The sequence below is a fragment of the Buteo buteo genome, chromosome 1, assembly GCF_964188355.1.
Source record: "Buteo buteo chromosome 1, bButBut1.hap1.1, whole genome shotgun sequence".
NCBI classification, from domain to species: domain Eukaryota; kingdom Metazoa; phylum Chordata; class Aves; order Accipitriformes; family Accipitridae; genus Buteo; species Buteo buteo.
The window spans coordinates 82,829,568-82,855,829 of record NC_134171.1 but is presented as its reverse complement, the minus strand read 5'-3'; the positions used below and the strand labels follow the sequence as shown (position 1 = coordinate 82,855,829).

Sequence of the window (26,262 nt, the reverse complement as noted above, 5' to 3'; positions counted from 1 at the left end):
TCTGAGACAGCCTACGGACCGGCTTGTGCCATGGTAAAGATGATGAACTTTTTTTCTTGTCAGAGAGTTTCTGACACAACAGCACTCTTTTTCCAAACCAAAAACATTCCACTTTTTTGTAGTTTCGAAAGAGTGCTGAGTGATCTTATCCTAAAACCTGTAAAAAAATCTGGATACAGGTCAATCCGGTCTCATTTTGTTCTGCTGACATTTCAGGATTTAATAGACCAAGGACATGTAATTTTTCTTGAAGAAATTACTCTGTGTTTTAATTATCCTTTTAATTGTTTTAGCCATGCTCCTTCCCAGATGTCACCCATTTGTAAATATGCAAGATGACAGAATTGTTCTAAGAGATGGTGTTACGTGTGTATCTTATCTGAAGAATAATGAAACACTAATAATACAATTAGGTACTTTGTAAGCATAAAAGGATTTCAGTTATCAAGCAGATAAAGTTACTTTATTCATTTTTAGTCATACAAACAAGGGTCAAAACAGAAGGATCGGTGCACTGAGATACAAACAAAAATTTCCCACATTAACTATAAATATTAGATTGCCATCCTTCTGATAATTTTTACACACGCACTTCATAATTTCTTCAGAAAATAGGCACACATTTTATTTTTCCTTTTTCTTATTTTGTTCCTTTTCCTTTCGGTTCTCCAAATAACACTTAAGAATGTCGTTTAGCTGCTGCTCGCACTGGCTTACGTGTTGTAATCCATTTTCCCATCCTAAAAGCAGCAATAAACAGGATAATTACATCTTGCTTTACAGCATCCATCATGTAATTAGTCTGTGGTGATGCAAGCATCTTATTTCCCCAAGCCTATCAAATGGCTATAATATTTCTACTTTGAAAATTGTTCTTCTTCAGAGTCCAACTTTGATGTCAACCAATAGGTAAATAAAATGATTACTCTTTTGGTACCTATTCTTGCAGTGATTCATTACCAGATGCTTTAGAGACTGAGTGCTCCCTGTGGAGTATCTGCTAAGGTGAGGCCCTACCCCCTTCCCCTACCTATCTCCAATAGCATTGGGTTTTTTTCTAGCAGCTCAAAATTTATCTTCCAAAACCAACGAGCCTCTAGTTGCAGAAAGATACTATGCATTTTTCTCTCTTTTATTTAAGTACTACCTGTTCAGAAATACTGCTGTATAGAAGAATTTGTTTGTAACTTGTTTCTACCCAGGTCTGCTACGTAAAAGCAAACTGTGAAGGACTAGGAATGCAGCAATGGGTTTCAGCTCTCCTTACTAGCGTGCTCTTTGTGTAGCTATCTGATGGCATCAAAAGAAAAAGAAGTCCTGTTACTGGATAACAAACACCCTTCAAGTATAAAACCAGTTTGCAGATAACACTGCAAACATGCAGCTCGCACACTTGCAAATACTTGCATTTTCCTGCAATATACCCTATTTTACATGTAATAAATATACTGTTTTATATAGTATGCATACTATATACTTTATATGTTATCTAGTTTATATATGCTATAATACATAGTTTAATTAAAGAAGATGAGCTGCATGGTTTCAGAAATACAGGAGAAGAAAATAATTACCTTTGCAGTGATGAATTACTCTTCCCCACAGTCTGTTCCTACTTAAACAGGCCAGATTTCCAACAATCAACAAATGCCTCTTTGCTCTTGTTAGTGCAACGTTCATTCTCTTTTCTGAGTCTATGAACCCGATTTGTCTTGTTCTTACACATGACAAAACAATGATCTCCTTCTCAGCTCCTTGGAACGCATCTACAGTGGACACCTGGACAGCTTTAATTTCAAAAGCCTCAGAGTGTACGCCACTAAGCAAATTCTGAATCTGTAGACAAAAGGAATACAGATGGTGATGAGTTATGCTACTCACAGTCAATCACTTGTTTTGAGCAAACACACTCAACAAATCTGAGCCTACACAAGGCGCGAACTAAGAAACTAGAGGGTACGACGACAGTAAAACCTCAGCTAATCACAGGAAAATGCTACGCAACGAACCTGTATTTGACAAAACACTGGCGCATTCAGTGTGGCAACCAGTACTTTCGCTTACTAATCACAGCAGCCCATGTCATGCCTTGGATGATGACTGGGTGAGGTACAACTGCAACCTTGCTAAGCAGACACCTCTGTTACCTGTCCTTGTCACACATACCAGTTTGTAGCAGCCCCTCATTTCCTTATGAAAATTATATACTATTTAATTTGCCAATTTTCTGAGTGTCCATGTGGAAGGAAAACAAATGGAAAGTTGTTTTTTTTTTTTTAATCATATGCTTGAATGAAAAGATTTTTGACTAATTTTAGAGGAAAAAAAGGTAGATTTTAATTTTTTTTAAATAAGAAAGAGAACTTACGGTAAACTCTAGTTTACCTATCCAGCATTTGTTTCTCACTTCTTGTTGACTCTTCCTAGTTGAAATGGAGCCTATGTTTAGAATAAACAAATACATTTAAGAAAACTGTTTTATTGATGATACATTACACAAACCTTACACATCTGTGATTTATAAAGAGTAATCACACCAACTGCAGATCCTTCTATTCCACTTGCAATCAGAGACTGGATGAGCTTGACTGTAAAATGAACTTCTGCCACGTTATAAAAGCTGTTGTCTCTCTCAATCTGAAATTAGGGAAGAAGAATTCCAATTTAGCTCTCACAAACAGCAGAATGCAAAAAGAAACAGAACAGAGGAAAAACTACAATATTGACTTTTTAAGAAATGTTTAAAAACTTACTTGCTCCACCCCATTAACACTATAAAAACATAGCGTTGGAAGCCAATCCAATAAAGGACTTCTATCTTTCTCAGAAACACCATCTATCAGATTTCCTTCATAGAACAGCTCGTTGGCTATGGCACTAATAGCAGGGTGACATCGGTACTGTGTTCGAAGAAGTATTGGTTTATGTCCCTAAAGAAGTATGATATAGAAAGTGTGACTAAGAAAAAGAGTAACTAAATATTTTGCAATGCCACCTAGGCCAAACAAGAAATAAGTGGAAACAATTCCTGCAGTAAGCTGGCTTAACCTTCACACACTCACTTCAGCAAAAGTTAGAACAAATACTGTAGCCCCCGATTCTTTTACCTGGATTGAAAACTGCACAAAAAGATCAGAAGGCAGAATCTGTTACTGTTTTTCAGTCCATTCTTGTTTCACATTTGTTATACTTACAAATTTCCCTGCACTGTGAAAATAACGTTTACAGAGAAATGAACTAGAATGCTTAATTGAAAAACAGGCTGAAACAGTGATCCCCTGACATCTAAACCAGAACTCTTTTAGTGACTTCAGTGGACCTACAATTTCACCCTCCCTCTTTGCTAAAGATGTGGTTAGTAATACATACCATTAAGCAAAGGCGGTCAAAGAGAGTCTGCTCCAATCCCTTTTCATGAACACTCTCAGACCCTTGAATAGTTGGTGGTAATTGCTTAGGGTCTCCAACAAGGACTAGCTTTTCACATTGAAACCTGAATAAGAATGTTTAAAAAAAAAAAAAAAGTTCTAAAAAGGATGTCAGACTATTCATAACAAAAGCATATGTTGTGTTTATATATCACAGGTTGCTTTCCATCAGGCTCCCTTGTCCATCACCCTCTTTCCACAGTTAAAATAACATGGTAACTCAAGGAAGGCACCTAAGAGCAGGCCTCAATTTAAAATTACTCCTCTTCTTTTCTAAGGTGAGACCTTGGAGTTCATGTTCTTAAAAAGATGTGCAAGCTTGGCAATTATTTGAGGTTGTGTCACTGCTAACTAAGAGTTATTTCTCTGCTGAAACACAAAAGGAAGGCTGTACCTTGCAATAGGAAGGAGAGAAGCAGGTTCAGTCATCTGACTGCACTCATCCAGCATCACTACAGGAAACTTAAGAGTATTGAGACAAGGAAATGGGCAGGCAGCACAGGTCACTCCAACCACTTTCACCTTCGGTATTAGTGAGGGGAAAACGGGCAGACAAAAAGTTAAGATCATTTAATAGTCAATCTCTGTGCAGTACATAACTATAGCTGTGGCGGCAGAATACACCTAAATTAATTTTTAGCACTTCTACTACATGCTGTGTTATGCTGGTTGGGTCTCAAAAAATTACAGTCTAACTTCCAGTAAAAGGCCCTGTGTATGCATGGAGATGGATCCAAGGTTACCATTTCTTATGCTTGCGGTGTTTATACATTAGAACCATTCACTGATTCATGTATTTTAAGACCAGATCTGGTCTGGTACAGAGAGAGTTCAGATTACACCTCCAAAACCTTCTGAGCCCCAGCAGCAAAAGTGGCAGCATTGACTACTGGGAATAAGCACAAGAAACAAATTGCTCAGATCTGCTTTGTTACACTTGCTCTACAACAAGAGGGGATTTTTTTTGAGTCTAGGACTGAGGAGAAAAGGCAAATAACTGGAAAGACCAGAAATTGAGAAAATGTTTCTACAGGAAGTAGTAATCCTAAAAGGTAATACTTGGATGAAAAGTTACTTAAAATACATTTGAAATCCTCTTGGCAGTTGATACTCAACTCTAGGATAGATTTAGCTCAGTCCTTATCTTTTGCCTTTATGAGTACAAAAATTTTAGTTTCAAGGTGACAGTGCAGACTAGCTGTGCTCGGAGATTTTTCTCTCCCCGCCGTGTAAACTAGATTGGTAATATTAAATCAGATTGCAATGAAGTTCAAAAAGGGCTCCTGATCACTAAACAGGAACTGCAAGTTCAACTCAGTGAAGTCATACACAGGTAAGACACTAAGCTATACCTGTGGAATCAAACCTATCCTAGTCCTAACAGTCATTTTATTTCTCAAAACTAGGAGCTTGGCAGGTATGAGAGGGGATTCCCAGTTTCTGTTTGCTGGGCCTTGCGGATAAGACGTAGCAAATCCCCACTTTCCCATCCCGTCACTTTGACTGTACCTGTTGCAGTATAGTTTTATTGGTCCCCAGTTTATGCTGCTCAATACTCTTCCTTACGTATATTTTTTCAACTGGAGTTAAGTCTTCTTTCATGAGAGCAAGCAGCTCTTTTAACTGCTCATTTTCATTTCCTGAGCCAGCATGTAAACTTCAAAAAGATTTTATAACGTGCATTACAATGATTGAAAATAACAGTGCTTTCAGTGTTCGGTGAACACCCAATATAGAAGAATAATCATACATGACAGTTCTTCACAACAAGTACTAACCTATCCCAAATCCAGCTGAGATAGACTAGTGTAATACCTGTTTTAAAACAGACCTTTATTCCACCAGCTCAGACCCTACCACCCCAGCCAGAGACATACATGTAGTAAATGACTTCTCCAAGTACACAGCTGATTTCAGAGTGGAGTAGAACTGAGAACTTTTTCATTCTCATACCATTTTATACCCTTGGTATACTACTGACACCAAGGAATGGAAATTTAATCTTTGTTCATCTTGAACTTTACTTTGTTCTCTCAAATTGTGTTGAAAGTACCATGCACATTGCTTACTTTTAAGTAGTTAAAGGACAAACCCGAGAACACTATAGCAAAGATAACTGGGGTAAGTAGCACAGCATTCGTGAGTTGTTACCATTAATTGTCCACACATTAAATTTATGATTACTTCCTCCTAGTTCTTATCACTACAGCAGTACGTATCTATTTCAAGTCTGTCCGCTTTGCTTCTCCTCCTTGTGTCAACTCCCAAATCTGTAACTGCCATTATTCTGGCAGTTTTAATGAGAAGTCTACTACTTCCCATTTAAAAGCATTAGCTCTATTCAGCAGCAAGTGACATTCCCAAATCAAGGTAAAATTTCTCCACTGTGCGGGGGCGGACGCGGGGTGACAACAGACACAACCCTGAGATAGGCGTATTACAATCACATTTTTAATTAGTTCAAAATAGTAATTTTACAGCATGCATACTATCATGAATCTCAGAATTGCTACAGATCCCTGAAAGATTAAGATTCTTACCTATGGGGAAGAATTGCTTTGGTGATTTTCCTAATACTTCCCACTCTGATAAAATCCTCAAATCCAAGATCCAGTAGACTTCAAAGAAAAAGAGAAGATACACGTTACAGAAATGTAAAAAGGAATTTTGAAAAATTTAGAAGTGGTTCTAAAAAGGCTAACAGACACATCAGAACACTGAAGAACACAAACTTCTGTGATTAATTAACCAGATGAAGTAACTCGGGCCACAATTCAAGTAAATCAAAGGAAATTACCTCATCATGATTTGTCTCAAAAACGCTTAATGCCTTTATGATCCTCCTTTCATAAATAGTCTTCCATTTGTACTTTCCCTTCCTTATCCTTCCAAACCATGAATTGTATTTCATGTTAGCTTCATGCTGAAACTTCCCCAAGTCTGACTCTGCCTCTCCCTCTCTATCCCTCCTTCCCCTGCCCCCACTGCTACTTCCAAAAGATTCCTGAACAATACTACTTTCTGTTGTGATGGATTTTAATAGTACATCTGATGAGACTAGAGCCCAATATTAGTCTCATGTAAATTCACGCAGCTAACCTTACAGTCTTCTAGCATATGCATGCTGTACAAAGGAGCAAGGGTAAAATTAAAGCCCGTGTGTGACACTTTCTAGGGAAAGAATGCAATCTTTTTGGAGTTTTACACTGGAAATATCAACACAATTATCTTTACCGTATAAGTGCGTTATTGTTTTTGGAACAATAGTCTGTAAAAATCTCAGTAACCTACCCCAGCAGTATCCTGTCAACAGCAACGTTAGTGGAAGAAGCAATCAGAAGTTTCCATGGAGCTGGCCTTGGACCCTCCATAGCTTCACTGCTTTCAAAGAGCTGGACTAGGAACAAAATCACAATGGACAGCAAATAGCTCTTTCCAGCCCCAAAAACACCTGGTATTTTGGAAGAAAAAGCCAAAGTTACACAGGGAAATTTTCCAGAAAGTACAGTTCTAATCAATTGTTATAACTTAAGTTTATCTTATTAAATATTATGCTGGGATTCCTGTCAAAACATTGTACGCGCTTGCTTCAGCAGCTCTAAGTATCCAGGGGCAATCAGTTTCTTACACTTTGCATTTACTGCCTGCAGTAAGTTTACAAAAAACTACAGAAGAGGGGAAGCTAAGGTATTTTTCCTAAATTTTCTCATTGAATACATGCATTACTTGCTGAGGAGTCTCATCAACACATTAAAATAATACAAGTATCTGCATGCACAACCCTCATACCATGTTCTCAGGTACAGAATAAGGAATTTGGGAGATAATTATTTTGGAATGACTAATAATTTCAACTACATTAATGTGCCTGACAGCCTAACAAAAGCTCAGGCAATTTAAGTCTAGTGATATCTGTACTAAGAGTGTCATTACTGTCAACGTATTTACTTTGACAGGATCTGAAAACTCGCGTTTATGGTAACTGCTTTTCAATACTGATTTTAAAAAAAAATCTTTGAACTAAGAAGTTACTAGCCTTTTTGTACATGTCGAAAAGGGATAAAACAAAGATAGAAGAAAGTAGAAAACAGCAAGGAATAATGTGTAATAGAAAAAAATTTATATGATAATTTAGCAAAGCTGATACATGACAAAAAGTGGGTTTAATATGAAAATAAATAAGCAGAAGACAGTAAATAACTCTGGTTTTGTGTAGATCTTGCTAGGAAAGAACTCTGTAAAATTCTGCAATAGGCTGAATGCAAATTCAAGGATCAAAAGCTCTCTGCTGATAGAATGGATGTTGTAACGTCAAGGTCATTATCAGAGAGGCCTCATCCAAGAAATGAATTTTCAGGAAATGCATAGAGTAGATGAGGACAGCAGCGTTACAAAGGAGTATAAAAGGATATTCCATACACAGAGGCAGTTTATTCAAGCTCATCTTTTGTGCTACATTCAAAATAAGTCAACATTTACCTAGACATAACGATCTCCCTTTAAGTCTGCCTGGAATTGTAACTATATGCTTAAGAAAACAAGTCTACTGTTTCATCACTGAGAGAATTTAGGGATTTTTCACTAACACTGGCATCACATATTAACTAGAATTTTGGAAAGATACAATAGCAGCAAATTTCACAATTATTTGCTTCATACCACGTATGATTGTGATAGGGAAGTTCTGATGTTCTTCCGCTGGTTTGATATTTTCACATGAGGTCATCATTTGAGCTATCTGAATCAGTGATGTAGCTTGATCTGGGTTCAACGAGAATGTTTCGATCATCTTCTCAGCTAGTCCCATTGCCACTTCAGTACTGACAGGTCCATAGATCATTGTGCGTTTCAGACTGATGGCAGGTGGAATAAATTTTCTTTTGTTGACTCTATTAGTAGCATTTTTAGAATCAAAATTCCTAAGAAAAACACAATGGTCAAAAGTTGCAGTATAATACTGCATAGGTATAATTTGTATCTCATAGTTCTGATATTCTTACTCACCAGACATTGAAATGCTGCCCCCTGCACCCTGACATACACCTGGGCTGTATATTCCTACCCCTTATTACTTCCCTGGGTGAAAGCTGGATCATATGAAACAGGCTTTTGGGTTTTATCATTCTTGCTGTATGTTAACACTTACAGTCTGACTTACTCTAAGGCCATGAGACTGACAGAATTAAGAGTGGTAGAAGGACATAGTCAGAGATAGCAGAGATTCATTTAATTACTTGTTTTATACAGTGAATCATAAGCAGCTCTTGGAAATATCCCTATATTGCTCCAACTCGTTGAGAAAATATTTTATTTTTAGGTTTTGTGTCAAGTGACTCTAAAAATTGGGAAGGAAAAACAGTTCCACTGAACCCCTGTGAAGCATATACATTAACTTAATACAGATCAGTCAGTGACTGCATTATCAGTCTAATGATCATAATAATGCCCAATATTAATCTCTAGGTTGTAAAACATGGGCTGCAGGTAAGTTTTAAGGAAAAAAACCCCTTACAATCAAGTCAGAGTGAAGCAACCGATATATTTTAATTTCCGCATAACTAAAAGTTGCATTGTCAACAGTTCATTCCTTGCACTGTTTTTCTGATTTTAGTTTTCCTCATCCACTTTTTAATAGGGCAAACTCAATGGTACTTTTGTTGTGGTTTTTTCCTGTACCTACTGACATATTCTATGTTCTCAGTATCACTGAAACTGTAACTTACATTTTTAGTAGGTATGGTACTAGTGGTAATGTAGATGGATTGAAGTGCTCCTCCATATTTCTTAAAGATGTAAGCTCACCACTAGCATTACAAACCAGCAAGGCATGAACAAACGCTGAAAAGGGCAAAGAAAAATAAAATTAGAAAAAAATTAAATTAGCCAAAACTTCAAATCAGCTAGAAAAATGAATTACAAAATGCCAACAAAAGAGTCATTAGGCTCCTGTAACAGAAGCCAAATTAACCCAGTTACCATGTCTGACTGGATATTATAGATGAGGAGAGGCCTATTAGCCCTTCTTTTCAAGGTGTGTTATTTTGAAGTATTTGTGATTCCAACATTAGAAACCTTCTGGAAAGGAAGCTTAGATAAAAATCCTTACTCATTTTAGAAACACTTGAGGTATTTAGAAGGCTTTGGAATTTAGGAGGTGAATTTTCTAAGTAAACCATCTGTATCACATTAGCTAAGCAGATGCTTTCTTAAAAAAGACTGGAACCTAAGAACAACTCCAATGGGCCAGACTCAAGTTCCATCTAGCTTATTTCCAAAGTGTACAAAAGTGGATGCCTAGGGGAGGGTATAAGAACAGAACAAGTATTCAATTATTTTTTTCTGTATTCACTGCCAGTTTCCTAACGTTCTGCAGCTCAGGGATCACCTAAGTAACAGGTTTCTAATATGTTTAGTAACCCACATACCTCTATTTTGCTGTTGTTTATCGCTGCCTACAACTAAACATTACTTAACGCTTTATTTGCATATAACTTAGGGGTTTAGATTTGTAATGGTTATAGAATTTTGAAATAATCCGTATTTATGATGAAAGAGTTAGGACCAACAATTTCCTAAAAAAAATTAAAATGCTGTGATTCAACAGCATTAAGACTGAAAAACTATATATTAACTCTTCCAGACCCTGACTGCTCAATAGATCCAGTCCTGCAACTCCCAGTCAGGGAACAAACAAAACTTAATCTCCAATTGCGTTTGAAGCCCATGATTTTGACCGCATGTATGCCCACAAAGAACTTGTGTGCCATTCTGTATTTTTTTTCTCTCTATTTTTTAGTCTTCTGAATGTAATTCAGAACAGTCTGATGTAGACTCACTGAATTGTGCTTTGCAGGAACTCTCTCCCTACTGATTACACAGAAAGCCTAAAAAGACTAATTTGTTAACTTAAAACACTCAACTTAGCTGCTTAAGGTTAAGTGCTATGAATAGAGCCTTGAGCGATCAAGCACACAATTTTCATATTGCATTAAAAGAAAGTAAGCAGAGATATATTATTAATAGCTCCAGAATGACTACATAATGCATTCTTTATCTTTTTCTTAAAAAAACCCCAAAAACACAAACAAAACTTTAGCTCAATTCAAGAGCAAAAATAAAAAGCTTTTGCATTATGTTTGATGCAAAACACACACATTTTGATGACAAATGCTGCACATTTGTCATTTTTCTGTGACATCTATAGCAGACTCCCACTGTTTCTCTCTGCACTTAAGGCCTGCTAACCTTACTGTTTCCAAAACAGTGATGACAAAATATTACAAAAATACCCCAAACAAAAATGTTAAAACCAAAAAGAAGGGTGGCTGCAATTTAATTGGGAACAGCTTGCTAAAGAATAAAAAGGTCAGCAGTTCATTAAAAACCATCGATGCTAGGTTTAGCTATATTTTCTTTTTAAAGTACAATGATTAAAATCACTAAAACTACACAGATTTGCTTTTACTGAATCTGGAAACACCAATTTTTTAGTCATTCTAGACTGTAATAAGGGCACAGAAAGGAACGTTGGGACAGCCAAATCAGATTTAATATGTTGCTTTTTAAATAAATATAAATTTTCCATCGTGAGTTTTTTGGGGTTTTTGTTCATTTGTTTTTCAAGGGCAGTAACAACAAATTCCTGTTACCTACACTCTGACAGTCAATTTGCATTCTGTATTATATTATTTACTACATTATTTATATTACCCTCATTTCTTCATCACCCATTTAGAATTTCTTACCAGCTACTTTGCAGGTTTAATTGCATTAAGTACTCATGCATTCAAATTACATATTCAAAAATAAAGGAAAAGAAACACTATGAATAAAATAATGTATTAGATTTGATAAATTCTAATCTCATCCTTCATTGCTGGCCAGATTTTTCCCTCAATAGTTGTTTCCCACAATTCTGAATTATTTGGTGTAGAACTCACTATTTGATCGCCAGTTTGAGGGACAGTAGCCTTTCAGTGGTAGTAATTCGACTTCATTGTTGGAGGATGGTCCAAAGAAAGCACTACATGCAATGAAAGTATCAAGGGGATCAAAGTTCAGAGTCTTCGAAACAACCCAAATATCATCTGTCAAAAAAAATACAGAGTTCTCATAAGCTTCTACTGCTGTTTTTTAAAGAAAATGAAGCTGGACAAAATACCTCAGCATTTACTATGCTGCAAATTAAACCACCGCTAATGTGAAAGCAGGGGGTATTAGAAAGTCCTAAGTAAGTGTTAGTTCAGTTCTAAAAGAATGAATATGTAATTTGCAATTCTTCTAGTACTTACTGTCTGAAATTGATGGTAACTCTAAAGTTCTCTCCTGGTGCACTTAGCAGCATTTGACTTCTGGCAAATCTGAAGTATTATCCATTTTGAGAGTATTTGGAACAAATCACTGAAGAACACTACAAATCTAGTGAACTACACTTTTGCCAAAGAACAGCAAGTACTGAAATAAATGTACATTTTCCCTTCCCTTTCAAAACCAACACATACGGGAGTCTGCAAATGTTCTGTTTTATTTAGCAGAGCTGATGAGACTAAAGCTCACTACACTATTCCTATATCATATATTGCAGAGCACAGCAAGGGAGACTTCAAAGTTAGGAGCAATAATATGTATTTGCCTGTAACAAAAACGATAAAAAATTATCATACACAAGTAAAAGTTTTGCCCCTGCAGAGCTTCAGAATTTATAGTTACAAAACCCTGATTTGTTAGAACATTTCGGTCTGTACGTAAAGTGTGCACAAACACATTTGCTTCTGCCTAAATTCTTTTGTATCATTTTGAACAGTAAAGTGAACAAAATATAAAAATATGGTATCAATTAAAAAATTTCTGAAGTGAAATGAACTATTGAGAATATCTGGATCAAACCACTGAATGTCCTCCAACTTTGTGACATTTCAGTGATTTACATCAAGTTTTCCTTAAATATCATCTGCTTGAATACTGGGCTTTCCTGAAATGTCATGGTTCAAAGATTTAATACACTCCAAACCCAAGGACATGGAATTCCTATATTTCTCTAAGGTAGTTGAACGTTTACAAGAAAAGATGAATTAATGAGACACTTCATTGCCTTTCTAGAACGAGAACTGAATGATCAGGGTTGCCAAGAGTTGAAAAACAGGATTCAGTTTTTCTCTTCAGATTACAAATTAAAACTTTAAAAAGGCACAACATGACACGGACAATTCTTCTGATGCTTAAGATTTGTTTACCTTTGCTATAGAGAGAATAATGCTCCTTTCTGCTCAGTTTGAGGTATAATTTGGTTTTGGAATCGCCATGAAACCTGGCAGGTGTATTCATCATTTTCTTGAACTTCCTACACCGCTGTGTTTGAATTTCGAAGGCTTTCCTGTTAAATTGCAATTTTAAGAAAAAGTATGTAAACAACTGGCACATTTTGGATTCACCACCAAAAATAAGAAAGCTCTACAGACTGGACCAAATTCTACAGCACAGATCTTAGTGATTGTTCATCATCTTGCATTACCAAGTTTTGAATACACGTATCTTCACTGCAAAATACTTCTCTCATATTCAGCCATAATTAAATTGTTTCCCCTACAGTTAAGCAGCACAGAATAGCCTTTGATACAACTTCTAACATTAAAATTGGAATCACCAAGAGAATAAATCAAATTATATCACGCAAGATTAAATGAACAGTGATTCAAATGCAACAATCATAAGGAATTTCCTTAAGCAGTTAATCAAGTTGCTGGTAAGCAGTGTTGATTCTTGCTGAAAAGAGCGCAGACCTGAAATGCCATTGCTGTGAATGCTATTCCTTCACTAATGTGGCTTTTACATTTCTACACAGAACTGTAGCCTCTTTAAACATACTTAGTGAAACTGTCTGCTGTTAAATGCTACTGAAATCCCGAGCTACTGAAACATTTATAAATAATCCTGCAATTCACATAGCACTTGTGAAAAGTGCATAGTGTTTCAGAATACCTCACCAAAAGCTGGCATCCCTCATAGAGAGAAATCTTTTGACTTCTGAGGTATGTCCCAATACTCTTTATATCATGAAGCACTACACTAGGTCTGGATTTTATCTGTGTGGGGTTCACATCTTCTATCCACTTGAAAAACGAACACTGCTCAGCTTTTGGGGCATCACAGGTATAGAACAAACGACCCTAGGGAGGGAGGGGGGGAAAGAAGGAAAAGAAAAAAAAGACCATCAGCACATTAAAACAAACAATTAAAAAAAAAAAAAAAAAGTAAAGCAATGGATCAGTACTCACTGCTATAATCAGATAAACACCTGTGTTTTCACTGTGTTTCACTGAAAAACACAAGTGTGTTCCCAAAACTCTCAGCTCCTGAAACCAGTGTGTGTAATCATACCTGACAAAAATCCCTTATAACCTAGAAAATTATAAATTCAGGGTTTTCTCTCTACAGATATAAAGCTGTTTCTGTATGGAAAAAACTATTACATCAACAATACTGGACACTAGTGGATACTATAACTCACCTTAAAAGGGATCTCTATAACACATCACTTTAACCTGTAATTGTTCACACAATATGGTCTCTACATGCCAAACTAACACCCCAAACTGCAAACAAATAAGGAATAAACAGCACCTTGTTTTGGCCTTCTTTTTTAACCGTAACAAGCTTAGCAGGATGCATGTGATTGCAGAGTGGAACGCAGCTTTCTTTGCTCTCACTTTGCCCATCTTTTAATGAAGTGTGAAATGATGTATCCACTTTTGAAAGAGCATTGTGTAATCTTTGTGACAACTCAAATAGCATTATGTTTAATTGCTCTTGACACAGAGAGGAGAATAAAAGAATAATTAGTACAGCCTTAAAATGATTACACAAGTACAGAACATTCAAACAAATACATTTTCATTTCAAACTTTCAATTCCAAATCTAAATCAAAATAGTTAGTCTGAGTCTTAAAAGAAACCATGTGACCTGCAAAATTCACATATTGCACATGCAATTAACTTGTTCTAACTGCCTTACTTTCATTCAAATCACATTTAAATATATGACTCCAAACAATCCAAACACTAAACAACTGGGCGGGGGGGAGGCTTAGATAGGAATCCAAAGATCAGTAAACAGGCACAAGGTTACATAGTTGAACAGAAGCATACTGGTCTTTTGGTTTGCCTTTGCAATTTTGGGTATACACTGAATATGTTTCAGTATATATATCCAAAACCAAATGCGCACAGTTGTTCCAATAGCTGATGTTGACTATCTCTCTCCTTCTCATCCTGCTTTGTGAAGCTTCAGAAATACGCTGTTTAATAATGACAGCATTTTACGTAGCATGGTGTTAGACATACCTGTCAGAGCAGCTTTAAATATCTGTTTGTAGTGAACATGCGACTGAAACACAGTTGGTATGGAAACCTTTCTTTTAGGAAGATTAGTATATTTTACTTTATCCACATTAGGAAAAGACAACTCAGAAATCGTTATGTCCTACAAAACAGAAAAATAAACGATTAAAACTCGCAAAGCCCCAAATGAGACAAATTTTGATAAATGGCTACTGTACAGATAAGCCAAAACCTATCTATTTTTCTTGTCTTTTTCCTTTTTTGCTTTTCTATATTGTGTCTCATTAGTAAGTACAACTAAACAGAAAAAATTCAGGGTCTCATTCTGCAACCACAAGTTTGAACATGAAGACTGTCAATAAAGAATCAGTTTTCTAAAAGCAAAATACAAATCCCCTTCACCACAAATGTTTGCCGGCTTTGTTAACCGTAAGTACAGGAGCATGTATACAATCCAACTGCCAATAGGAGTAAAATTAAGTACACCTGGAGCTATAGCATAGAGCTTGGACTACCATTTAGGATGAAGTTAAAATTTGCTCCTTGACAAACAGCCCGCATTTATAGTAACATAGACAATACTTTCAAAGGCTTTAGAGTAAATGACATAATTCAGAATCATGTTTTCAGCCCTAGACATGGGAAGGAGCACATAAACCCCATTTTTAACACCATTTCTGCACAGAAATAAATCCATCAGATGAAACTACAGCAAAGGTAGTACAAGGTTAGGGAAGGAAGAACCAGACTAGAGAGCTTTGGAGGAAAGTGTGCACACCACAAGCTATCCCTGTGCCTGCCATCCCAGCTAGTCCTGAGGAGATTCTTCCATCTACACTGCAGTGGACATCATAATGATAACTCTTATCATAAGCTTTTTAACATGCAATAAACATGGATTTTATATATATATATATAAATATATATATATATAAAACACACACAATGTGTATACCAGTGTGTATATGAAATACACTAGTTATTTCCCCACCTCTATTTCACGTGAATATTTTACTGTACAGTTGTAAAGAACTAGAAAACACAGCATACTAAGTTTGTGTCAAAAAAAAAAAAGAGGAAAATCTAACATTTTCAATAACTCTCAAACACAGCCATTTGTCGACTTAAAACTTGACTTGTGCTTGGTTTGTTTTTTTTCCCAATTTACTCCATTTAAGACAGTCTACTGGTCACAAACAGCTGTGCTAATTTTTTAGGTGCTTACTCAATGCCATAACTTACTTTTCCTCAATTAAAACTAAAGAAATTTAAAATACTTTAAAATCAGAGACTATGCTTTGAAGCAAGATATGAGTGTTCATTAAAACAATGCTGATTTCACAATTAAGAAAAACACTTCTTGAAAACACATTCTTACCAATTATAGGTGACAAAACAGCCCAACAGCTTTTATTTCATCTTCCTGCCATCAACATTCAGATTAAAAATCTAAATCTGGCACTGTGTGCCAAGAAATTACCTTTACAAAGGATTAGTCACGGCACTTAAAAAAATACATTAGCGGCTGCTGTTCTGTAGCTGAGACTCTTTTGTGTTACTACGTATGTAGAAACATTTCATCCAATCATACTGATAATATCTTGCAGGAAATCAGATAAACACAGTTACTTTGTCCAGAAAAATGTGTTTCTGTCACTTATAACTGTATTTGCTTGAACAGTTACACACCTGGCCGTCTCCTGTTACAGTGTGGCAGCTCAGATGACTTAACACCTTTTGTGTTGCTTCAGCCAAAGGTGTCTGACTTAAGTGCAGAGAAAGTAACTTCCTCTCTGAAATCAAATCTTGATTGCTGGTATTTGCACAGCATTTACCAAGCATGCTCTTTGCTGTCAGTAGAGGTGCAGAGCCGGGAGCACTTTTATTCACAGCGCTGCTCTCTCCTGTGTCACCCAGCGGCATTCCAAGGATGTCCTCAGCACAGATGTCATCAGTCACTTCCCCATCATCACTGTTTTGAGTTATCAAGTCACACTGAGCACTGTTTTGGTATTTTAGCCACTTGCTTTGTCTATATTGTGCAGTCACATTAGGGAACACTGGTTGTACGTATTCCCTTTCTCTGTCTTCCATATATTCTCCAAACACAGAGGTTTCATAATTTCTGTCCTCAGGGCCAAAAGCGCTAATAGGAAATACCGGTGACTTGTTGCCTAAATGGACTGCTGAAGAGCCAAAAGATCGCTGCACCTCCTCTCTGTCAGTTGGATAAACTGCGTCAGAGATCTTCTCAGTGGCAGGAAGAGTGACAAATGGAGTTCGTGTTTTAACTGTGGGCTTGAATCCTGAGAAGTTGCCTTCCTCTGGATCACTGGGTTTCTCTTGTGCTGTAGGGCAAATACATCTTACAAGCAACTTGTAGCACTTAGGATGGCACATTAACTTCAGAGGTACAAAAAACTAAGACAAGCAAAGAATTCCAAGTTCTTCCTTTTACATCCTGTCTTCTAATTGGCAAGCTCTTTGTATCATGCCTCTGCAGTACCACACCAAATTTCCATACGACATGAGTGATTTCAACTGTGATTCTTTTACTACTTAAATCCCTATATTCAGAACGCATTTCTGTAGGCATGCTACTTGTATAAAAGAAAGCGTTTGGTAGAAATTATTTAAGCATTATTGTGTTTTGGAGGTCATTAATCTGATATTCTTGGTAGGTCAGTCACAACTGCCAACTGGAAAACAAACAGCTTAACATTTGCTCCTTTTTCCACAAAGATCACCCACAAAACTGTGTAAATTAACATTAACCAATTTGGATAAATAGGCTTCCAGTACCACAAGCATCCTTTTGACTAAATTCACTATCAATAAGAAATGACAGTCATTGATAGGTGTCAACTGGAAGGGGGTCAGAGGACAGCTGAATATGGAAGAAAACTAAAAGCAGGCAAATAAATGAAAACATTAGTATGAATTAGAAGCTTAGGTTACACCTGTTTTTTCCCCCGAACTAGAAGCTGATTTTTCTTTATAAAAACTAAATCACTCTTCCGAAGTCTCTTTCAGGAGAATATAATTGGGGCAGGGGGCAAGACATGGAATTCAAGGTTAATTCAGCTGATTTGGAAAACACTGTTTAAAATCGTGCTTAAAAAAAGTAACACACCCCCCTATGAAAAACGTGTGACAAACACACATCAAACTCTGTAGTTACCCTGACATATCTCAGTGTATTTCAGTGCCCAGGGTAACTGCCTTTTATAGTGCAACTCACTGTGCTTCAAAAGTCCTCAAAGATTTTCTAGCAAAACTATTGTAAAGTGCAATTATAAACTGTAATTTCTTACTGAAAAAAATTTCTGAAAGTTCTGGTTCCCTTGGCACGATCCTGTGTATCAGGGGCTCCTGGATGTGTCTGACAGTTTCCTCACTTCCTGAAGCTGGAGAAATTGTAGAGTCTGGATCAAGCGAGGAAGTCAGTTCTACTGACGAAATCATCTACAGGTGACGAATTAACATGTCAAGTGAATGACTGGGAAAAAACATTAATTATAGCTCTTTTGTCACTATTCTTTCTCTCTCATCATTCTAAACAATTGAAATGTCTCTCAGAGTTGAGATTAAACACTTTCAAAAATAAGAAATTGCTACCATGAACACACAGGAAATAAAGCCAAAAAGATCTAGAAGCAACAGTCAATTCACACCTCGTCAGGTTCCCATGAAGTCCACTGTGTTTGTCTCAAATCAGAACGTGAAGGTGAGCCTGACATTGTCCGTGGTGGAACTTCAGAATACACATTCATTGCCAATACTAGGAAAAATAGGCAAAGGACAGAAGTCGTGGGGAATAATTGTTCTGAGGCCAGTCACTGCCATTCTACTTTTACTTTCACTTACAGGGCTGATCTATTCTTGACTCTTTAATAATGTTAGACTTCTTTTGAAAATTTCCTTCTCTGATAAAGTTGGTATCATCCTCATGAAGACTTCTTGAGCCTGGAGACTTTACCAAAAAAGTATAAACAAAAAACTTGTTAGAAATTAAACTGTTTATCCCCATATAAGTATTATCTTTGTGTGACTCTTATTTCTAAATCTTATTTCTAGATACAATTCTTCAGTATCTCTAGCCCATTCTGGAAGTAAAATAATGAAATATCAATTTTCTTCCATTATTTCAAATACTGAAATATATACTGCATTAGAAAAAAAATTCTTTATTTAACACCGCATGTCGTGTTTCTTTGCATCCAGGAGGAATAGCATCATAATCCAAGAAAGTTTTAACCCTTGCTTTGGAACTTTCTAACAATTATATACCAAATTTCAAATGCAGTTGAGGTGAATATTATACTGCTAACACCAGGAAACAATCATTATAAAAGCCCTCTGCCACTTTTCTCTAGAAATCTCTCTCTGTTTACTATTACACATTATGACCATGTACATTTTTCAAAGTGAAACTGACCACAGGAAAAAAACCCAAGTTACATCTTGCAAATGCATAGTCCTATGACAAAGATGAGTAAAACCAATTGTCTAACTGCAGAGTTTTAACCACAAAGCACTATATTCGGTTCTTAGTGATTTTGATATGATTGTAGCATTCTAAAAATGAACTCTCTTTTATCCTACATTTACAGGATACTTGCTTGCCCTAAGGTTAGTAAGAATAACTTTGAAAAAAATGTTTTACCTGTCTGAAGTCAGAAATGACATACTTCCTTGAAAACAGGGGTGACAAAAATCTTTCGGCTGCAAACTCCATATTATCTGGGTACTGCTGCCATCCTAGCTGTGAGCAGGGAGCTCTCAACATTATCTCACTAGCTGCTGATCCCTTTACTTGGTGCCCTTGAAACACAACAGGCTACGCAATATATTGGAATCATCATTAACTGAAAATAAGTAATGTTCTGGAACTATCTACAGTCAATAAAGGCATTTTTCTTACACACAACAAAAATAATCTTTTGGAAACTGCAGAAGAGGGGAAAAAAAAAATCTATGCTTTTCTCTTTCTCTTGCACTCCTGCAACTCGGCAGCAATAATGTTTTTGCACAGGTCTGTCAACAGAAAATCGATATCGTGAAGTAGTATGTTTAGTCTTTTTGTATTGTAAAATTTGAGTTTAAAACTCTCAGTGGAAAACTTCCCACACACTAATGTACTAAAAAGCAATGAGAAGCCCATTATGAGACTGCTTAAATATTTATTAGGACTTCTTGTAATATATTGAAAACAGCAAACCACCGACTTGAAATTTAAGAAACACTATTCATTATACTTCAGTTCCACAGAAATTGTACCTTTGGTTGGCAGTCAAGTGTCCTAGGGTCTCTCTGGGCCGCTGCTATTGTTTTCTGTAATAAATTGTCCACACAGTTGGGCTGCAGAAAACAAGTATCAAAAGCTAATTACTCCAACAATTTAATAACCATTTAAAGTGAAAAGTTAAGCTACGAAATCTCTTGTATTTATACAAGAGAAAGCATTTTAAATTACAGCATTTTTATTTAGAAACCAGAATAATCCCTAATAGGATAAGAAACTAGGTTTGCTTTTCAAATGGGACAGGAAAAAGAGAATAATTTAATCTACAATTTTTCCTTCACTTTGGATGGATTGAAAGAAAAAGACCATCCATAGCATTGGACAAAAATCAATGTGAAGCATGAAGCACAAACAGATTTGCAAGTATATTTCAACCCAAGTGCTAACATTCCTAGGACAGCCACGCACTCCAAAAAAAGATAGTGAGATAGTGAAAGAACAGAAAAAATAGATGGTACAAGATGGGGTAGGGAAGGAGAAGTACCAAACATACTAATGACATGAAACATCACTAAATACTACAATTTGCATTAAGTTTCTTGTCATACATTAGGCCTCCTGAACATTCATTGGCAATAGGGTCTGCAAGAGGACATCTTCTGTTTACTATTAGCTTCTTAGTTGATGCCTCTAAGCAACTTCTAGCTCCACTTCCATAGTTTCATAAACCAAGAATTTTATTCAAGAAGCCTGGTGGAAAATTAATTCATCTTGTACAGATAGATATATGTAGTCAAAAATTGGTTACCATAAGGCCAGAAGAATCAAAGTATGAACAGGAAGATGCCTGTATACTTTCTGAGTAAGGCATTTCTGTAAACTGTTTTATAGCTACAAGAGATGGAAAACCATAATAAGTTACAGTTATAGTATTCTTTTTACATGAAAACATCTGAATATTTACCGGGCTCGCAAACCCTACCCATGCAAATAATTGCACAGTTAGGATTTAACTGAACTAAATCAAACAAAGACACAGACTTGGAGCCCGCATTGTTGCTTTAAACACTAAAAATTGCATTAGGGAACCTTTATAACACATCACTCCCCAAGTATGGTTTCTGAATATGAATTGTCCAACAGGAGAGATAAGAGTACATAAGTCAAATAGGCAGAGTCATACAGAATTCACTGTAAAATAGCAGCTGACCTAACCTTCATCTTTCACAAGGGGTTCAAATATCTCTTCAGAAGTCTCTGCTTCATATAATATGCTATTATTTTCCTCTATCTCTTGTAAGCTTCCTAATGCTGTACTATGTTGAGTCACAGCTCTTAGAAGAGCGATATTTTTTACAAAATCAGGACGGTCTGATGAATTTTCAGCCATTGCTGTGCATTTCAGGCAATCCCTTCCTAATCTTTCCCCTTTGCAGGCTTCATGAAAGGCATTTATGCTCTCTGCATTTTCAAACTCGGTTTCACCTATTGCCGTTTCCTCTAGAGGTGAATGGCCTTTTCTTAAAGGATAGACAGAATTTCTGGAAATGAGAGTATCTTCCTTATGTGAAATGCCAAGTACCTTTTGATGGCCTTCTGTGGTATACTGGAATGAGCCATAGCTAGGCTCTGATTTTTGTGACAAGGCCAGCAAAGGACTATCTGGTTTAATGTCATCACTCCTAGTACCCCAGAAGTGTTCTAAATCAACATCTGGGGATTTCATGCATCCAAGCTGTACAACATCTTCTTCAGTCCTTTTGACCATTGCAGAGATTATTCCGCTGGTGGAAATACATGAAATACCTTCAGTTTTCTCAAACATACTAGTTTTAGGGGGACATTCATTAACATTTGTGTCACCAGGCAAAAGATCAGAGTGCTTGCTCTTTATCCATGACGTGCCATCAATGGTATGCGCTGCACAGCCATCAATATCCTTCTTATTGTTTGTGGCTTCAATACTTAATTGACTGTCATTAATCTCTCTTATATTGTGTCCATTTCCCAAAAGTTCCACTTCAATTCTGGTCTGCTTTGCGGAGTCTTCTGCAGTTCTCCCTATATCTCCAACATCGTTGTCACAAAGCTGAGATGGTATACCCTCAGTGCAGTGATTTCCACCATTCTCTCCATCAAATGTTGAACATTTGACTTCTTCGTTTTTACTGTGCGTCACTACTTCACAGCAAGAATGAAGTCTCAATGCAGCATTTTGTGCTACATCTTCTCCCTTTAAGCAATGTGGACTTTGTGAAAGCATGTCTCCTTCAGTGAGCTTATTCACATCTCTTTCACACAGGTCTTCATTGTCTGTGTCATTAAAATCAAAAGCCTCCATTAGATTAAAGTTAACCTCCATCACCTGTTCATCTGGACCACAGTCTTTGCCATGCGTACTTAATTCCTCCTTTACAAATCCAATTTTAGTCAATGTTACATCCACAGAGAGCTCCTGCTCACCTGGTATTCTTTCTGAATTTTGTCTTGGCTGAAGCTCACTTTGCAACTTCACAGATGAATCCTCCCTGTATCTGGAGAGATTTTTTTCGAAGGTGATTGGACTTACTGAACATGAAACGTCACCTGAGGATGGGACAAACTGACTGTCACTCATTCTACTTAGGGTAGATTCAGGTAGGAAGCAACTATTTGTATTGCAGGGATCTTCTAAGTCTTGACTTAAAGTATATGCCTTTTTGTCATGTCTCTGTCCTGTGACTTCTTTATCACAAGGTTGTTCAGCTGAATTTAGAAGCATTTCAGCATTCCATTCTTTTGTATCATTTACAGTTCCCTTCGTAAAAGGCAGATGCTGAATATTTTGAATGAGTCCTTTGGCAGGGTTGCCGGAAAAAGCAGGTAGGATTGTGGGTTTTTGTCTGTATAAACTATCTGCATTTTCTGATGCCTGAAACCTAAAAAGACATTCTGTGACCTCAGACGATGTTTGATCTCTGCATCCTTGCGTTGGTTTAGACTCCAAAAGAGCTATTATCTGTGCTGTGCTCCTGATGTTGCATGACACTGCCCCGTGATCAGCTGTCTGACTACCAGATTTGGCGTGCCCAGTAACTGAAGGAGATTCTGGCTTCACAATGGACCGATCAGAGTTTTGCCTCTCTGCCTCCTCACATCTGCCAAGAAATGGAGCTGAAAGCAGTGACGAGAGAGACATGTGTTCTCCATCATTATCCGTACACACATCTTCATGAAAGTCTGCAGATAGATTTGTTTCTGCATCCTTCTTGCAAATCGTAGAAAATAAAGGAGAGGTAACATAAAACTTGGATGGAAAAGTACCCTGACAATGCTTAGATAAAGGCAATATTGTTGGTTTTTCTCCATCTTCCATTGTTGATATTTTCTTTTCAACTTGCCGTGGCCCTTGGAAACCCTAGGGGAGAAATTGTAAATTAATTCTACTCAGAAATCAACTTTACGTTTTGTAATTAAACGCTGAAAACAGGGCACGCTCCATAAAATATATTCTGATCAAGAAGCACATGACAATTCCACAGGTGTATAGGCATAATCTCAAGGCCTTGTGATTTTTCACTGCAGCCTTAGCAATACCAATCCTGCTAAACCAAACAGATTTAGTAGACTCTGGAAAAAATAGCTACAGGTAACACATTCTGGCTTACAGTTCCAAAAAACCAGGAAGACATAATCTATATATTTACCGTTCATTAAAAGATGTGCCTTTTGTGTTTTAAAACGCATGTTAACATCAGACATAACTTTTGAAACAAAGACATACCGTAAACTTCCGTTTCAAGCCAATGGACAGATGTCTTGGAGGCAGAACACCAGATTTTACGCCATTTCTATCCACTGCTGGCGTTTCTGCTTTCCTTGGCTGATCTTCAAAACATTTTTCATTAACTTTTACTGCTTCAACTGTGATCAAGTATCGTTCACTTTCTAAATTATCTCCAACATTCACCTAGAAAAGAGAAAGCACCAGTGTGTACATAGTAGAGCTATTTAAGAAAAAGTCTTCTAAATAAATATAGTCTTGTAAATACTTGTATGTAAAAATTTCAGAAATTTACACCCAGTATATCACAGCTGCCATATGAATACTTAGATTAAGATATAAATATACGAGAAAGCATTAGCACTTAGCTTCAAGTTATGCTTGTTTAATATATCACTGTAATACACTGCTTTTACCCCAAAGGAATAAACTCCATAAAACCTCTACACTGGTTCCAGAAAAACATTAAGACTTATCAATAAAGTTGTTTTTGCTTTCCATTATTTTCATTGCAGCAGTCTTCCATATCCACAATAAGAGAAAGTACTACCTTAGTTACCAAGCAAAACTTTGAAATGCTTCCTGAAACACAAACCACAGTCAAGCATAAAAATAAAAAACACTCCGAAAAAATATACCTGAGATTTTATAAAAATACTCTCCAAACATTGTCCTTTATCATCAAACAAGATAGCCTGCAATGAAAAAATAGAATTTTAAATAACTAATTTTATTTCACAGATCAACTAGATTGCCACTGACAGTCCAGCAGTAGCAGATGATATTAAATCAGAGTTGTTCACCTTATTTCCACCAGTTCTAATCCTCAGAATTCCATCTTGCCAGGTTTTTGATTTTTTCATTTTTTGGTGAGTGTATAATACCTGTTTTAAATGTGTAAGATGTTGAAATAATAATCAGTAAAAAAATGTTTAAATAACAGAGCAGCTACAGTGTCTTTTAATGTATTTCTACTTAATTGTACACAGTGTTAAAAATCACTTACAGTAAATTCTTGAGAAGCCATCGCTTTGGCAAAACAGTCACCCAACAGCTTATTTCACAAATATTCACATCTTCATACAGCCTGAGAGAAAGGGAAATGTTCAGAATCCACCAGAGTTGTGAAGGACATGTGTTGACAAAAAAAATAGATGTCAGCTCATTAGTTTTTTTCCCCCTCAAAAGAAAAGAGCTAGATGCAAGACAATGTCAAAACAGTGGGGTACAGCTGATGTGGGCATTTTCAAGAGAAACCTTAAAGATAATCTAACAGAAAGGCTAGTGGTAAAAAGTGGCTTTTTTATAGATGCCGACATATTTTCTAACTTTCACGGGAATTCACTCATTTAAACAAACGGCTGACAACTCTGAAAACTCCAGTGATCGTATTGCTATTCAGAATTAACAAATTATCCTAAACACGTTTACTTGCAGCAAAAAAATACCACAGATTCTATTAACAGAATAATTTTGTCACAAGTTTATTGACTCTGGACTTGGTCATGCATGCTTAATTCACGTTCAAGATGACTGACTCTCAAAACCAGTCACCCATGCAGTCAAGCCTCTACATATTTAAAGTTAGATCACAATAACTTTTAAAATAGCTTTTGATGATGAAACCAGGAACAAATCGTTACAAAAGCAACTCATGTCCAGAAGCTGTGACTTACTGCTGTACGCACTGGCTTATAATATTTGATCAGCACTGCCATTTGCATCTGCGTTTAGAGAGCTGCACTTGCGACCTCAGTTCAATCCGTTAGCAGCACTGCAACGAAAGCGATCACAAGAGACGAGGTAAGATTGCCAGCTCCTCTTACACTGTGGGTTAGTGAGAAACAGTTTATATTAAGAAGGGAGAGAGATTCACACTGTTTCTGACGGCTGCCACCCTCTTGGCAGTCCCCCGGTGTTTAGCAAGGCGCGAAACTCTGGAAATGGACACCCTTAAAAGACATAGAATTAGTCCTTTAGCTATTAAAAGCAGCTGGATGAATGCGAACACTAACTATAACTCGGCACGGGGCGCCACGGGAACAGGGGTGAATAGGAACGCTGCTGCCACACATTCACACAGACATGCTACATCCACCATCCCCACACAGCCGAGGCAGGCTCGGTAAGCCCTTTTTAGCCCATCAGCCACAAACATTTCCCTCAGCACGGCGGCGTTAGATCCAAGCCCGGGGGCTTCCCAGAGTTACAGGGAGCGCGGCCCCGCCGCAGAACCTCGCCCCTCGGGGACACCCGCCGCCGTCAGCCGACCCCCGGGAGCTGTCGCTCCGGCCGAGAGCCCCAACGAAAACCCCGGTCCTACCCACCTGTCCCGGGCGGGCGCGCAGCATCATGGCGACCGCCGTCACCGCGCTCCCTCCCCGCCTTCGAAACTTCCCGCCGCAGCCCGCGCGACGTCACAGCGCCCCGCCGCCAGGAGGAAATCACGTGCGCCGAGGGCGGTGCGCCCTGCCGCCGCGCTGCGCATG

General features: G+C 37.2%; 1 protein-coding gene across 5 annotated transcripts; it reads right to left on the bottom strand.

Annotated features, from left to right (window-relative positions):
* Positions 1–19: 19 nt before the first annotated feature.
* ZGRF1 (zinc finger GRF-type containing 1) lies at positions 20–26,200 on the bottom strand. Of its 5 annotated transcripts, none has more exons than XM_075038114.1 (28): positions 26,101–26,200; positions 25,450–25,547; positions 24,780–24,860; positions 24,577–24,657; positions 24,412–24,468; positions 23,774–23,959; positions 21,593–23,407; positions 20,046–20,126; positions 18,633–18,738; positions 18,440–18,546; positions 18,080–18,230; positions 16,455–17,113; positions 14,769–14,907; positions 14,049–14,233; positions 13,407–13,594; positions 12,662–12,801; positions 11,369–11,515; positions 9,152–9,266; positions 8,088–8,347; positions 6,720–6,879; positions 5,969–6,046; positions 4,938–5,085; positions 3,823–3,950; positions 3,370–3,493; positions 2,754–2,930; positions 2,503–2,637; positions 1,575–1,836; positions 20–740 (listed from the first exon to the last, which is right to left on the bottom strand). In XM_075038114.1, exons 3-28 carry the CDS (start codon positions 24,798–24,800, stop codon positions 625–627), a joined length of 5,766 nt encoding a protein of 1,921 aa, XP_074894215.1. In that variant the 5' UTR covers positions 24,801–24,860; positions 25,450–25,547; positions 26,101–26,200; the 3' UTR covers positions 20–624. The 5 variants fall into 5 exon arrangements, with proteins under 5 accessions (XP_074894215.1, XP_074894225.1, XP_074894244.1 ...); XM_075038124.1 differs by having other exon boundaries at positions 25,462–25,547; XM_075038143.1 differs by lacking the exon at positions 2,754–2,930.
* Positions 26,201–26,262: the final 62 nt, after the last annotated feature.

Excerpts from the sequence above, each read along its gene's own strand:
- ZGRF1 (XM_075038114.1), bottom strand. The coding sequence starts at position 24,800 with ATGGCTTCTCAAGAATTTACT. Across the intron at positions 24,658-24,779 it reads TGGCTTCTCAAGAATTTACT|GTATTATACACTCACCAAAA; the intron begins GTAAGTGATTTT and ends CATTTAAAACAG. Across the intron at positions 24,469-24,576 it reads TTAGAACTGGTGGAAATAAG|GCTATCTTGTTTGATGATAA; the intron begins GTGAACAACTCT and ends TTTTCATTGCAG.